This window comes from Charadrius vociferus, unplaced genomic scaffold (genome assembly GCF_000708025.1).
Source record: "Charadrius vociferus isolate BGI_N301 unplaced genomic scaffold, ASM70802v2 scaffold1, whole genome shotgun sequence".
Classification (NCBI taxonomy): domain Eukaryota; kingdom Metazoa; phylum Chordata; class Aves; order Charadriiformes; family Charadriidae; genus Charadrius; species Charadrius vociferus.
The window spans coordinates 1,583,365-1,599,200 of NW_009647680.1; the positions used below are offsets into that span (position 1 = coordinate 1,583,365).

Consider the following 15,836-nt stretch of genomic DNA (forward strand, 5'->3'; position numbering starts at 1 on the left):
TGAGGCAAGGACACAAGCAGGCAGTGCTTGGAGTTCAGATGTCCATGGAAACCCCAGCGTTTAGCAGAATGGAGTGTTTCTGCTTGCATTAGATGTAGGAGAAAAGAGATGGCTCAGAAGCGGGTTGGCAGGCGCTAAGATCGGCCGTTCAACAGAACACCCTGTGCTTGGCTTCCTAAAGTGGCATGAGTGAGATCAGCTCTTCTGATCAAGCCTGGTACTGCCCCGTACTTGGTCCCGGGGCCCGCTGGAGAACCCCAGTTTCTGGCTGTGGAGAGGAGCATGCCAGCTGAGGCGATGAAGGTTCACACAAGGGGGTCCTGGGGGGTTTGGGCTTTTCCACCAGCCTCGCACCACCCTGAAACTGTGTGGACTTCAGCAAGTCACTCCTTGGAGTTCTCTTCCTCCTCCTCCTCTTTCTCCTCTTGCTCCTTTTCCTAGTGCTCAGTGTCCAGGGTGGTTCACAACCAAAGCGTAATGTCCTTGAGAAGCTCACAGGGTCAGGACAGCCACTGGTCACTGAAGAAATCCACAGAGGTGGCTTGTTCTCCACCACCCTCACTCTAAGCAGCCTGTGATGCCGATTAACGCAACTGAATGGGAGCATCATGCACAGGTTTGGTCACCAGATGAACAGAACTTTGCAGAGCTCTTCCCTGGAAGCAGCTTTTGGTAAGGAGGTATCCATCGCCGAGCAGGCTTCTGTGAATGGACTGAAACCTTTTCCTTTAAAAAAAAAATAAAAAAAAACTTTGTTTCTTTATGCCAAAACTAATGCAAAAGGACAGTGAAAGTCAGCACTGTTGCTCCCGACCTGACACTGGCCACAGGATGAGCTGCCCCACAGAGGAACAGAAAGGTGGAAAAATTTGCCCCCTCCTTTTGAGGGAAAATCTGCAAGAAGCAGAAGCCCGTCCTGTGACACAGATGCCAGTGCTCCTGGCTGGGAAGACAACAGCCTCTGAGGGCATTGCGGTTTAGTAAAAAATTGACCATTGTTTCCCTTCTGTCCCACCAAAATTATTCATCAATTCAAGGCGTCTCCAGGAGAAAGAGGAGAAAGGTTTGCGCATCCTCTTCCAACCAAGTGTCCCTAAACTGCTTCTGAGCAAGGCATTCAGAAATGCAAGCTTGCAAAAGGCTTTCAGGGGCTCCGGAGGAGAGGAGAGGAGAGGAGAGGAGAGGAGAGGAGAGGAGAGTTTCAGGAAGTCCCTATGTGTGTTAGAAGCCAAAACATCCCTTCATTTGTATGAACACAAGTCAGCTGCAGCAGGCATACTGAAAGGCAAACTTAGTCTTAAATGTTTTGATTTATTGCAAATTTAAACATTTGAGCGTAATGTTCTTTGTGATGCTTGTGCACAAAACCCCAGTTGGGCTATTAGCTCTGAGGAGGTTTCACTGACTCTGCCTCTCTTCACACTTCTTGTAGGTTTTATATCTCACTGTAACATCAGAGAACAGGGTGCAACGCACCTGCTTTGCACCTAGAGCATCGCTGTGCTGGAGTTTTGGCCCCAGCAGAGCAGTTGGGGTTTTATGGTGCTCGGTGAATGCCAGCTCAGCCCTCAGCTGCTGCCCCTGCCCCAGCTGGCCCCCGGCACGGCCCCGCATGGGATGTGGCTCGTCTGCAGGGCTGGAGGGATGCGGCACGCGTGAGTGGTGCCAGCAAGTGGAGCAGGAGTTGGGGGTGAACCCAGACAGACACTTGTACCTGTCGGAGGTGTGATGCTTCCAGCCCGTCCATGACACCCAGCTGGCTGCAGGGATGTGCTCCCGGTCGTGTCACCTCTTTGGAGGCAAAGCAGGGAGAGAGTTACCTTCCCTGTGCCGGGAAACAACATGGTGACACTGCGCAGGCAAGGCACCGTGCAGGCAAGACACTGGGCTGCCCCTGCAGCCCACTGGGCAGAGGCACCCTTGGGCGAGGGGACATGCGTGTCCCACTCCGGGCTTTATCCAGTTAGGGGTTTCCAGAGTTAAAGTGCATGAACCACAGGCATGGGAACCCAGGAATAAAGTTCAAAAGGCCACCGGCAGCTTTAGATGTGTGAAGTCATAGTAAAGCAGCTGCAGTAACACCAGGCTTAGGGCGGGATGAAGCAGCTCCATGAAAGCAGAGTAGCTCCAACCCACATCTGCCCTTCATCGGCAGGCGTGTTGGAAAGTGTGTGTTGTCCAAGCGCAGGGGCAGAGCCCCACGTCCCTGGCAGTGGTGTAACCTTCTGATTTGCCGTAACACAAGTGCAGGGTGAGAGTAAGGCTCGATAGCACCAGTTCACGAAGGGTCAAACTGCTGCGCAGCTAATCCCATGATTTATTAGGAAACTGTTCTTCCTTCTCCCGTCGCATCGCTGCCTATGGAAGATCAGCAAGCAGGAGAAGTAACACATCGTAGATTCATAGGCTCACACTGACATATCATGAACAGCAGAGAAAGGACCAAATGCAAAAAAAACCCCACCCTGGCTCCAAGTTGATGATTTATACTGTTTTCTCAGGGTCCGTTTGCCAAGCAGCTGGTGTTTTGTGCCAATTGCTATTAAAGAAGAGCTTTCTTTGATAGGTATCGTGAATGGACACTACACAGTTTATCTTAAAACAAAATCCCTCCCCACAGCTTATATGGGCTGGCAGGGGATGAGGGAGAAAAAAAAGTTGGGTTTTGTTGCTTTTTTTTTTTTACACAGGGCTATGAAAGCACATTTGGGGCAGCCTGCATTATCTGTGCAAAAACACAACAGATGAATTCTATTAATGGATGTAACATGTGGCTGGGTTCAAGCTGGAGTTGTCATTTGAATATAGAAGTCAAAGCCAATTTATTGTAACATATTTTTCTTTTCAAAATATTTTAAGAAAGACAAAAAAGTTTGCGCAACAACTTGGCAAGCAGGTCTGTTGAGAGGAGGTATTTTCTATCTTGCAGCTAACATAAGGGCTGAAAAATGTGGCAGTGCCGAGCAATCCTGGATTCCTTCTGGAACTGAAAGAAAGTGTGCGGGATATAATTGTGTAAGAGCCCAATAAATTTTGAAGGGTGGGTTTGTAACACTGCCTTGGGGGCTGCAGGTGGCTCCAGAAGAAAGTCATGGCTTTTAGTTCAGTAACAGACGTCAAATACTTTATCTAGCCAGCTACGCACTCGTGTGGCCCCATCTAAAAGCCACAGAATTATTTTAAAATAGAAATACCCGTAACAATCATTGTGTTTCTTCCATGCCAGATGGTAGAAAGATAAGTTGGATTAGTTTGTAGTGTGTGTGTGTGTGTTATTGCAGGGGGAGTGTCTGTGCAAAAGCTAAGGCACAGAAATGAGCTTTCCTGGAGTTTGCAAAGCGATGAGCGTCAGTGATCCACAGTCTTCAGGGCACGGGTGGGCTATGGCTGGCCAGTCCTTGCTTCACTGTTACAGAATCACAGAATGGTCAGGGTTGGAAGGGACCTCTGGAGATCATCTAGTCCAACCCCCCCGCCAGAGCAGGGTCACCTACAACAGGTTGCACAGGACAGCGTCCAGGTGGGTTTTGAATGTCTCCAGAGTGGGAGACTCCACAACCTCTCTGGGCAGCCTGTGCCAGTGCTCTGGACCCTCAAAGGAAAGAAGTTCCTCCTCATGTTAAGATGGAATTTCCAATATTCAAGTATGTGCCCGTTACCTCTTGTCCTATCACTGGGCACCACTGAAAGAAGACTTTTCCCATCGCCCTGGCACCCTCCCTTTAAGTATTTGTAAGCATTAATAAGATTCCCCCTCAGTCTTCTTTTCTCTAGACTAAAAAGACCCAAGTCCCTCAGCCTTTCCTCGTAACAGAGGTGTTCCAATCCCCTAATCATCTTCATAGCCCTAACAGTAGGACTGTTGGTCAGTCCATATTTCCCTGGGTGCCATGGGAGGCAACATCCATGGAGCAGAGCTTTACCTAGGTTGTAGACCAGACCTTGGGACTACACCTCGGGACTGAGAGAACTGCTGCGTAACAGGGACCATCAGACTCCAGCTGTGGATTCCTCTGTTGTAGGGCAAATACACTGCTGCGTAATACGTTACACAGAATTAAGTGGTTTGGTTCCTATGGTGAATTGCAACAAAGTGGAGTCAGAAAACTGATGTTTCTCATGACTGTTGTGACCTCTCCAGTGTCTTCTATTTCCTTTGTAGCTGGGCAGCCAAGGAATACCCGATTATCAAGTAATCCACCATAGGCATATATATACATAGAGTATTTTTGCGGGGTAACGCATTTTTGTGTGTGGACTGAAAAAACTATTTCCTGGTAAAGGTCCAAGTACCAAATACTGGTGGAGCAAGTAGACAGAAAACATACTGCTGCCAAGGGAAACTACGGGTAAAAGAAAATGAGCAGCATATTGTCATCCGTTGTTCATTCTCATCCTGTATGTTCCTGGTCTGAGCTCCCAAGTACCTTCCCCATTCCCCGCTGAGATGACTTTTGTCATCCCTTCCTCATGAAGCTGCACATGGGGAAGAGGAAGCAGAGTTAGATCCATTGCAAAGCCCAGGAGGACCCTAAAGCCCTCTTCAAAGTCCTGTTCAGTTACACACTTGTTTTACCAAGGAAGCTGATAAACTCTAAACCTATTTAATTCTGCTGTTAATGGGAGAAAATCAGCAATCTCTCAGAGATTGCTCTTGTCAGGGAGGTGACAGGACAAATGAAAGCGGCACCACTCACCCCACCGCGAAGTAACAACGTACTGCTTCTGTATTTTCTAAGAATACACACCACTTCTAGCAATAAGTCTGTCACTTCTCGCTGCTGCTCGCCAGATGGTAGGAACCAGCAGACGCCGAGTTTGTTCCCTTGTGGTCAAACACACTGCCACACGGCCCAATGCAAGTTTCCTGAAAGATTCCTCAGGACGGCTCCATTACTTCTGTTAACGTTTCCCAAGCTCCTGGTACAACGCTGAGGTTTTCCACTGGAACCACCTGGCACGTTTTCAGGGTCTTCTATGAGCCATGAAGTTACTCAATCCCCTTCTTATTTTATCGAAGCCTTTGTATCGGTCACTTGTCCTGAGTGTCTGTGGGCTATGTCCTGTACTTGAACTAATTGCATAAAAAGGATTATTTCATTTTCTTGATGCTTGTTATTATTTTCATCCTTCATGAGCCATTTCTTCTGTTTCAGGATCAACACTCTGTGGTAGGCCAGGGAGCTGGCCCCACTCCAAGCTCCAGTTCTTGCTCAAATCCAAACACTGGAAGTGGTTACATGAACTCATCCCAGCAATCAATGTTGAATCAGCAACTGATGGAAAAGAAACAGGCTCTGCAACGGCAAATGATGGAGCAAAAACAACTCCTTCTACAGCAGCAGATGTTGGCAGAAGCTGTAAGTTTTCTAATTTCTTATATTACATGGAAAAGATTGTCACAGAAACAATAGAAAAGAAAGCTAAGACAGGGGGAAGAAAGCACCCCAAACTTCAAGGTCATTTTGGCAATGCCTAGACCTTCTAGAGTGTGCCTCATATTTTTCAGCACTTTGCTAAGCCCTTTTGAAACCTTCTTCAGTTTATATGAAACAACTCAAGTATCCGAGCTACTGTGGTTTCATGATGAGAACAGTCTAAGCATATCCTTAATTTGAGGCATATGATTATTGTCAGTGGTTTTCTTTGCAAGATAAGCTAAGGTGCACTGCTAGGTTACTTCCACCACAGAGCAAAGTTGACTTCCAGGCTCCACAACCTAGGCAGCACGGTATAAAGTGCCTGTGTGTAAACAAGGATCGGGCACATTGATTTGAGTGTTGAGTACAAGTTTTGTGTGCTTGGCTGGGATCATATATGAGTCCTCCTTTCTCTTTTTTTCTTTTTGCATTTCCAGATATTTGTAGCCAGTTCTTTTCTCTCCTTTGGTATATGAGAAACCACTTGGGAGTTACTGGTCATTTTATGAGGCATGGGGGATATTTCTGGTCTTGTTAGGAGCGATAAGTGCTAGAACCCACTAGTTTAGTTCCACTAAACTGGCATTGCCATTGATACTGCATGAAGTCAGCTGAAGGTGCTTCATGGCCCATCACTCACGGCCAGTGCAATGAGGGGGAGTCCCAGCTGCCCAGAGTAGTAACACGTGCCCTCTGCATCCTCATATTCATCATCCCTTGGTAGTCCTGCTTGCCAGAGCACAGAGAAAAGTCCTACAAGAGGAACTGAGTTTGGCATGTCCTTGAGGCAGGCAAAAAGCAACAAGGGTGCCCTGCTGGGGAAGGATGGAGGTGACACCACCACCACCACCACCTGCTTTGCTTCCCCCAGGCTGCAATGACAGCAGACCCCAAGCCTGTGGCTTATTTACCTCAACCTGCGCCTCTCAGCCTACACGTCAGAGCCATTCATGCCGGCCTGACATTCTGAATGCAAAGCTTTCTTTTCTCTGTAAAAATGTAGACCCAGAAATACTGACACATTTAGTGAATGCTATTCAGTAATTAAAGACCGACACATAAATGGAAAAACATTCATGGTCTTGTGAGGATGTTTTCAAAACAAAAATGATCCAGTTTCTTATAGAGGATATCTTTTTTTTGCAAGTTTATTTCCATTCCAAAAATACAATTAGAAAGCTTGAGTTTGAATTTAAGGATTTAATTTGTCCTATAAGGGAAATATTTGTTGACTTTTTAATTTATGCAGAAGAAAACTGAAGTTTCAAGTCAGCTCTATGTGCTGCAGTTTTCTGTCAGAATTTTTAGCAGAATGAAAAGTTAATCACTCAAATAGCTCTTCTTCAAAATCAATAAAATAGAAATTAAAATCACTCTACAGAATGCGGTTTTGTGATCAGCCTGCCTTTGCTTTTGTATCATATACACAGAAATACACACAAAGCCTGCCTACAGTTTTTACATATCTTGCAGGGATTTCCTGGGAGATAACTTGTCTTTCTTCTTCACAAGGGTTCAGGTTGAGCAGTATGTTAAAATGAGCCTTATAAATCTTAATCAGATCCCTCACTCCCAGAGTGCATTACGGAAATGCTTGAACACCACAAGAAAGGCTCTTCTCCCAGTGTTTTAAAGTGCTCCTGGCAGAAGAAAAAACAGATTTTTCACGAGAAGGTCCATTTGTGTGCTCTTTTCAGGCAGAAGATCCCCAAATTACTCTGATGGACATCCATCACCAGCCAAGGCCTGACTCTTTTTCATGCATTCTGGCAGTCAAACATGAAACCCAGGCGTGTTGCAGAGAAGGGGTGAAGCCTGCCCAGCAGCTGCCCAGTAAGCACAGCTCCAGGAGGCACCTGTGCACCAGCAATGACTTACCAGTGACTGACGTGGTCAAACCCACTTATTCTTGCTGTGGGGCCACGTATCCCGAGGAGTCATTGCTCATGGGTGAGCAGTAACACTCTGGAGGCATCAAGTCTCACTGATGCTGATGAAAGATTTGGCATTGACTCCAGTGCCTGTGCTTTCCAGATATTGATGAACACAGGGCAGTTAGTCAGATTTCAGTTTGAGGACTTGGATTTCTATCTTCCCTTCACCAGAGAGGTGTCCCTGCAGGCTCAAAATAAAAAAATCTCCCCTGCTAATCATCTCTTTCTGCTTGAACTCCCAGTGTGAGAGGAAAGACAGTACCACGTAGGTGTACAGGGAAGCACGAGGCAATGGTGAGTGGCTCAGCACCGTCCTTGCTAAACCCTGGCCATGTTTCCTCCTGGTGAGGAGAGGCACAGGGAGGACAAAGCAATGGGCTTTATTTTGTGGGAGCTTCACTGGTGAAGGAGGAAGAAGACAGTGAGGGATGGGCATGGCTGCAAATGGGGATGACAAGCTGAAATCCTCTTTGCCAGCTGTGCACGCTGCGAGGGCTGTGTGGATGAAATGGGCTGATGACCATTGATGGAGCCAAGGGGCCGGTGTGGACCTTGCGGGTCTGGACACTCGTTGCTCCCCAGCTTCATCCTGGCTATGTGTTTGGTTTGGACCTGGGTGTTTGATGTGCTTTCTCTGAAAATAAACCCAGCTTCACAGACAAGGTAGGAGCCATGAAGAACCATCAGGCTCCTCTGATGAACATGGTGAGCAAGATGGTGTAGACATTAGAGGACACTTTGTACTACAGTGCAGACATGGCCATTGTTCACAGAGCCTGAGCAACTCTCAGTGATTTTAGGGAAGGTTAGACCGGACTCAAACACAATACAACCAGCAGAGAGTTTTCCGTACAGCCTTCAGTGGTTGATGGCACAGGTTCACAGCTGCCTCTCTTGTCGACCAGACAGGGTGAAAGGAAGGAATGCTTATGCTTTGTACGTACTGAGAAAAGAGAGGCAGACAAAACACAGAGCCAGGAAAGCATAGAGAAAAACAAATTAATGTATTTCTACTTTAATCCTCTAGGAGAAAATCACTCCGCAAGATCAGCTGAACAGACACTTGACACGACCACCACCAGATTATAAAGACCAAAGAAGGAATGTGGTCAACATGCAACAATCTAACCAATATCCTGGTAAGTGCGCGTTGGCTAAATTTTGGCCCGTTGTTTCCTTCCTTCCTTCCGTCCTTCCAGTTGGAACACCATGCAGAAGAGCCATGCCTGCACTGATGACCAGGGATTGATTTTCTGTGTGTCCACTTAAATCACTGCAGAGGCAGTGGGTGCTGGCTGCTGCTCTCCTGTGCTATTTACCTTACTGTCCCCCACCACTGAGAAGTGCTGATCTGGAGAACCAGCTGGTGGTTCATCCAGGCTGATGCTGCATCTCTCACACATAGAATCATAGAATGGTTTAGGTTGGAAAGAACATAGAAGATCATCGAGTCCCAACCCCCCTGCCATAGACAGGGACACCTCCCACTAGACTAGGTTGCCCAAGGCCACGTCCAGCCTGGCCTTGAACACCTCCAGGGATAGGGCCTCAACAACTTCTCTGGGCAACCTGTTCCAGTGTCTCACCACCCTCATAGTGAAAAATTTCTTCCTAATGCTTAATCTGAACCTGCCCTCTTCCAATTTAAAGTCATTCCCCCTCATCCTATCACTACATGTCCTATTAAAAGTCCCTCCCCAGCTCTCCTGTAGGCCCCCTTTAGGTACTGGAAGGCCGCAATGAGATCTCTCCGGAGCCTTCTCTTCTCGCGGCTGAACAGCTCCAACTCTTTCAGCCTTTCCGCGTGGGGAAGGAGGCATTGGTACCCCTCCCATTAGCACTGCCTGGGGCAGATGTGCACCCAGATACTTGATAAAGAGGTGGCTTCTTGATTATGCAACCTCACTCCATCCAGATGCTTCTCCCATGTATGTGGTACATATTGCTTCAGAAACTGAGATGAGAACCACCCCTCCCTTCGAATGGCAGCTCATGTACAGCACAAGGACCCTCATACTGATTTTTAAGTACCTCACATGACACCATCATGGGCAACCAGAGCTACCATCTGAACTTTTGGTCTTTTTAATATGCCATGGTCATGGCCTCAGTGCTGCTCTACAAGCAGCATTTCAACAGATCAGCCAAACAGTAGAGTGAAAGCCCTTGCTTTCAGCCAAAACTGCCCAGGGCAGAAAGTGCCCAACACTTCAGGACTAGTCCTTTGTTTCAACTCTTGTGCCCTCCCCTCGTTGGAAAGTCTAGTTTTGGGAGCACAGGACTGCCAGTTTGGCTTTTATGCCAAGGTTAACCTAACCTTGCTGGTTAGCTGGAAGCTACTCTGAAAGCAAAGGCAGAGTAAGGAAAAGGTGCTGGCAAGAGAGAGGACGTGGGGCGAAATGCAGCAGATGGGATCAAAGGATGTTCTTTATATTGCAAAATGTCTGTGCATTTACGTATAAAAAAGATCCTTTATCTTCTAGTATATCTTTGTATACAACACTGAGGAAAAAAAAAAAGATGGTTTGGTTAGTTTGTTTTTCCGTAATTGTTGGCTCTGCAGATTCAGCCAAGGATCTGAGTCTTTCCTTCATACCTGCCCTTTCTAGCAAAACTTTTTCGATTACAATTTTAACGAGTTCCCAAGTGCAGCTCGCTCCCACGGCAGCTCAGCCTGCTGGCCATGGCACCAACAGCCCAGCTGAGCGTGGAAGGGCCAGGTTGGGGTGCTCAGGCAATGTTCATGCACTGCTTTGCTTTGTTTACAAGTTCTAGTGGCGATAAGCCTGCTGCAGTCTGGAAACTGCTGCTTTCTAATGGGCCTGAGTGTTTATCATCTTCGGCAAATTTGCACAAGCATCACTGATCCAGTGTAAGGGCAATGCCACAGGGCAGAGAGAGCCCTGCTTGATGGCTTGGCACCTCCTGCACTCATAAAACAAATGCATTGGCAACCCCAGCAGTTTGCTGGGGAATCCTGTGAGCTGGTGTGTTGTTTAAAGGCTCTTTCCTGGAATCAAATGATTAACTGAGACTCTTGGCTTTTACTTAAAAACAATCCATTTCTAGCCCGAGAGAGAAAATGGAAATGACTGTGGCCACATCTGTGAAAGGCTCCAAAATAAGTAGATCACCATTGTTATGTGGCTCTTCTTGTTCTTAATCTGATGGACTCTTTGCCAATCTCGTGGTATTTGGAGTCCCATCTCCTGGGTTTGAAACATGTGGGATTGGCAGCACTTGTCCATTCAAATCTCAAGTCCCCGCTGAGCGAGCCCAGGGAGGAGAGCAGCTTTTCAGGCGAGCCTGGGAGAAAGGGCTGTGCTGGGAGCTCGCAGCAAAGCTACCAGATGGAGCGATTAGGAAACTCTTGCATAAGGCAGTAACAGCAGGGAATCCGTTCCCTTTTTCTGGGAATGGCTTTGCTCAGGTCAGGGAAGAAGAAACAGAGTCAAATAAAATAACATAGGGGCTTGGAGACACATGGTTAAGCATTTTATTCCTCTATGCTTTTCCCATAGTGCCATGTCACAGCAAGAAACCCCCAAGAGGAGAGCAGGTGAATCGGGCAGTGAAGGCGTTTCTCTGAATCGCCGCAGCCTGGGGTGCCCAGCTGCTGTACACAGCGCTGCCAGGGAAGACATTTCTTCCCATCTGGAAGAAATCAGAATGGAAAATATTTGCGTTAAAAATAAAAGGACCAAAATAGCAATACAAAGAAAGAGGAAGCTTCGTCTTCTGCACAACAAGTACAACCCATGTCCCGACCACTTGTGCTCTTTAAAGAGCGTGGCATTTGCAGGAGCAGTAGGATGGTAGCCCTGGGGGTGGCTCAACAGCTGGTAGGGTCACCCCTGGAAGGGTTTGGTCCCAGCAGCAAGTGAAGGGACTCCACAAACTTGTCGTTCAGCTGGAGGCAGACAACCAGCTCTCCCCAGATGGCAATTCCAGGTCTTTTGAAATGCCACCTTTTCTTTGCTATTCCTCCGCTTTAGTAGTAGCGTAAGGGAGCAAAGAATCAAGGCCCCCATCTGTATCACCCCTGTGAGAAGATGTGACAGTACTTCGAAAAGCAGTAAGCAATGCAGAACCCATTAGAAAAGCCAAAGATGGGGCTAATCGTGAGGTCTCCTGCTGAGCACTGATCTTCTCCTCTTCATTTCCAGAGCTAAATTCAGTTAGGGAGCTCCCTGGGAGGACATGGAGGAGAATCTGATTGTCCCTGTAGGGGTAGAACCAGGTGGACTCCTCATAGTATCTCCTGACCTAGGAACTGCTTAGCTCGGGGACTGAATTTAGGTGCTTCAGTTAGGACAACGTAATTGTTAGGACAATTAGATTCTCTATAGTCAAGTATCTCCTGCTTAGAGAGAGTTTGTGGAAAAGCCTGCCTTCCAGCATAAGATGAGCTTCTTAATTTAGGTATCTATGTTTATATAGATATAAAAGAGAAGTTGTGGATGCCCCATCCCTGGAAGTGTTCAAGGCCAGGCTGGATGGGGCTTTGAGCAACCTGGTCTAGGGGAAGGTGTCCCTGCCCATGGCAGGGGGGTTGGAACTAGATGATCTTTAAGGTCCCTTCCAACCCAAACCATTCTGTGATTCTATGATACTGATTTGGAACATGCAGCTCTGGTTGTGGAGTCACACTCAGTGTGAATAATGATTTTGAAAGAGATTATTCCTAAGTAGTTAAGGAAAAAAGGAATCCTTTGCATCCATTACTAAACAGATATAGCATATGAATAAAAATAATGCAGAAAAGGCAGAAATATATGATAATTTTTTCTTCTGTTCCAGTGTGAGGTAACCTAACATCACTATGGTGAAATTTCAACAAGAACAGTATATTAAACAGCTGTTCCTAAACATAGACTTTTTAAATATGTATGTGCATGATTTGTCTTCAAGAGTTTCAAAAGAGCTGGCTGAGAGGTTCTCCAAATTCTTAATGTCACTTTTTATTTAGTCTTGAAACTCCAAGGAAGGCTGCTAATGCCATGACAAAAAACTTAAAGAGTAAGTAGGTAATTGCAGCCCTAGTGACCTAATGCAGAGCTCAGCAAAAATACTGGGGAGCTGATATAGCCTGAATAATAAAGAATTTTGGAAGGGTATATAATTAATGCCAGGCAACATGGGCTGATGTAAATCAATCTTTTCAAACTAGCGTGGTATTTTTTTCAATGAAACCACAGCTTTGGTTCATAAAGCTAGTAGTTGTTCAGGTAATGTCCTTTAAAGCATCTGACTTCATACCGCCTATTTTGGTTAAGAAACCAGAGTGATACAAAATTAAGGTAGTATATAAGGAAATGTCTGATAGATCTCTAGATATCACTGTAAACAGGCTGTGTGATTGCAAATGAAAGGAAAAGCACAGTCTGAGATGATGCTGAACAAGAAAAAAAAGACCTTACTTTACATCCATGTTGGAGAAGTGCAAGAGCTATTACTGTGACCAGTTGTGATGTACAGCCTTGAAACCAAACTATCAAGTTTTGTAAAGACCTTAGAAGGACCGGAAAACATGCCACACGCTGAGACTGAAGTCTGTGGAGAACGCTGCAGGCATGATCACAGCCTTGAAGCACCTGTGTGGCACCATTGACAATGGGCCAACTAATAAAATGAATTACAAAGACTAATATGTAATAAGATTTGATGATGAAGTCAAAGTTACTCAAATTCAGTCTGGTTTTGTCATACGTACGAAGGATCAAACCAAGGTAGTGTGCCATGTCCAACAATTGCTACTGGTGGCCACCTATGAAATAGCAAAGCTCCAGGGCTGTATTTTCCTCCATTCTTCCTCTGGGAATTCCCGAAATGTGGTGGTACCTTGGTGGCAAGCCCATTCAACAGTTTTTCTCACACTTTGGGAGCCACCCAAAGTAGTACAAGAATTTAGCTTGTACTGTGCCACGTAGCAAAGATTTCCTTGACTGACCTGCATGTTGTTTGAAGAAACACCTTTTGTTTGCCTTGAACCCGACTTCTCCTAGCTGCCCTTCTTGTAGGGCTTGTACTGGAAGTGACAGTAACAAAGGGAATTAAGCTGTGGAGCACCTGATTGTGTGCAGAAGGGGGTTCTCCAGAGTGGAGAACCTGGGTTTACACTGGCTAGACTGGCTGTGTTCAGAAAACATTTGGTCTTCTTCAACCAGTCTCTCAGGGATTAGTTCAGAGCCTTGCACTTCATAAGCAATCAGCCAACATTGCATAAATGACTTATTTTGGCCCAAAATAGAGACTATGTAGCTGCAAATCTGCCACACAAGTGAGTTGGTGTCGAGGTTTGGAAGCTGAAGAGAAGAGAAATGTCTCTTCTTGTGATTCATTGGCAGATGTCAGAGGTGGCAAAATCCTCCACTGGGCAGAATTAGCCATGAAGGGTAGATTTGTGCCAACTCGTAACTTCTAGTTTTCTAATGCACAAAAGGTGATGTTCATGTGCAGCAAATGCCTGTACATCAGGTATCATGTGTGGCTCCCTCATGGGCAAGTCAGCTTCTGCAGGGGCAAAGGGCCATAGCCCAGCCGGGAACAGAGCTTAGAAGGGGCACCTGGGTGGCACTCACCAGGTACAGCACTGAGCCATGTCCCCATGCCTGCTTGGCCACCACGTGGGAGGACAAGCAGGTCACCGACTGGGCTGAGCTGCTCTCCCAGCACGAGGCCGGGAAAGAGGCTTTGAGTGCTTCAAATGTGTGAGATGCGGTCTTAGTTCCGACTATCATCTGGGACAAGCAGTTCCAGAATGGGTAGATACAACTGCTGTAGGTTTAGAAAGCTGGAAAAGGGGCCAGATGATGGTGCCTATCACTCCTTGTTGTCTCTAGAGGGAGCCAGGATGAGCCATGCCCTGTAAGGAAGAAAAGTTATTGATCTCCTCTGCCTCTGCATACTTAGACAGGCTTTGTCCTGTTTGAGGTGTCTAGCGTTCCTGTAAAAAAAGGCAGAAAAGTCTGCTTTCCTACCCAGTGGTTCTGTCTGTCCTTCCCTGCTCCAGTATTTCTCTTACAATGGGCACCGGTTTTGGCTTATCTGATGTCCTCTGAATGGATGGAAAGACCCCAATGGCTTTATAGAGACCAAACCACCTTTTGCGTGATAGGCGTCTTTAAGGCCTTGAGCAAGTTCACGCAAGTCCTCTTAAGACCAAAGTATCTTCTTCAAGAAATTCTGCTGCTAGAAAACTGGATTTTTAACCTATTGATATTTGAATGACACCATGTATGATGCACTCCTGTTTGTTTTAACCCTTCTGTTTTCTCCTTTTCAGGTGGTTCACCAGCTGTGAGTATGAGCTCCAACAACATGTCCTTATCCAACCCAATTTCAACTCATAGCATCATGCCCCAGAGCTCCAGCCTCATGTCCACCCCAGCTGGGACCCGAATGCCTTCTGTTCCTGCCGCTCGGAGTATGGGCTGCTACGGGAACCTTCCTTGCAACCAACCAAGCACGTACAACGTGACTTCAGGAATGAACCAAATGCAGCCACACAGAAACCAAAACCAAGTCCTGCCCAGCCAGAATAACCCCATGATGTCTCGACAGCAAACCATGACGCAGGGAAACAACGCAGCAACTTTTGGGACAGGGTCGGTGGTCAACTCGCAGCAAGTAAGGCCAAGCTTGAACCATGGAGCCACGGGTGTCGCTGCGCAAAGGCCGGCCAATGTGATGATCACGGCTACTGCCACTGCCCAGAACTGGGCTCCGCAAGAAGCTGCAGTGAAGCAGCAGGATGCACTGAAACCTGCAGGGGTCCGTTTCCCCACTGGCACTCCATATCCTAACCAGTCTCTGCAACGCAATGTAGGCAACCAGCATTTTCCTCAGCGTGCATTAGCACCTCCTAATCAGTTAACAGCGGGAGTCCAAATGAGGCCTCCTCTAAACCAAATGCACCAGACTCTAAATGGACAATCTGCTGGCTCACTACGAGGTCTCAGCACAAGACCTAACCAGCTGAGAGGACAGACTGTGCCTACCTTGAATCAGCCAGGAACAAGTATGACACCTCCATCATCTCTGCCATCAACCAGTTTCACATCTACCAACCAAAACTCTCGGGTTTACCAAGGAAGTGACCACGGTAATGACCTAGCATTTGACTTTCTGAACCAGCAAGGTGACAGTATAGGACCTGCGCTCAACAGTGACTCAGACTTTATAGATTCTTTACTGAAAACGGAACCTGGTAACGATGACTGGATGAAAGACATCAATCTCGATGAAATTTTGGGGAACCACTCATAAGTGACAGTACCAAGGGTGAACCAGATGAAGAGGCAGTAAGAACATTAGTTTTCTCTTTACATGCCAACAACCTGCTTTATTAATTTACACTCCCAGTAACTGGGCTGTCCTTTAAAATACCGCATAGGGCAACTGCCCTGTTTGAAGAGTTGGTCTAGGAACAAAACTGAAGTGTCCCCCGACAAAACAGTAACATAAGTGATAATTCATGCCT

The 15,836-nt window shown here is 46.7% G+C and overlaps 1 protein-coding gene across 1 annotated transcript in view; it reads left to right on the forward strand.

The window, feature by feature from the left end:
• Positions 1 to 15,622, forward strand: part of MAML2 (mastermind-like 2 (Drosophila)) — a 107,344-nt gene extending 91,722 nt beyond the window's left edge. Inside the window, exons 3-5 of the mRNA XM_009881230.1 lie at positions 5,157 to 5,360; positions 8,382 to 8,493; positions 14,640 to 15,622. Coding sequence (XP_009879532.1) covers positions 5,157 to 5,360; positions 8,382 to 8,493; positions 14,640 to 15,622 — 1,299 coding nt within the window. The remainder of the gene's footprint in view (positions 1 to 5,156; positions 5,361 to 8,381; positions 8,494 to 14,639) is intronic.
• Positions 15,623 to 15,836: the final 214 nt, after the last annotated feature.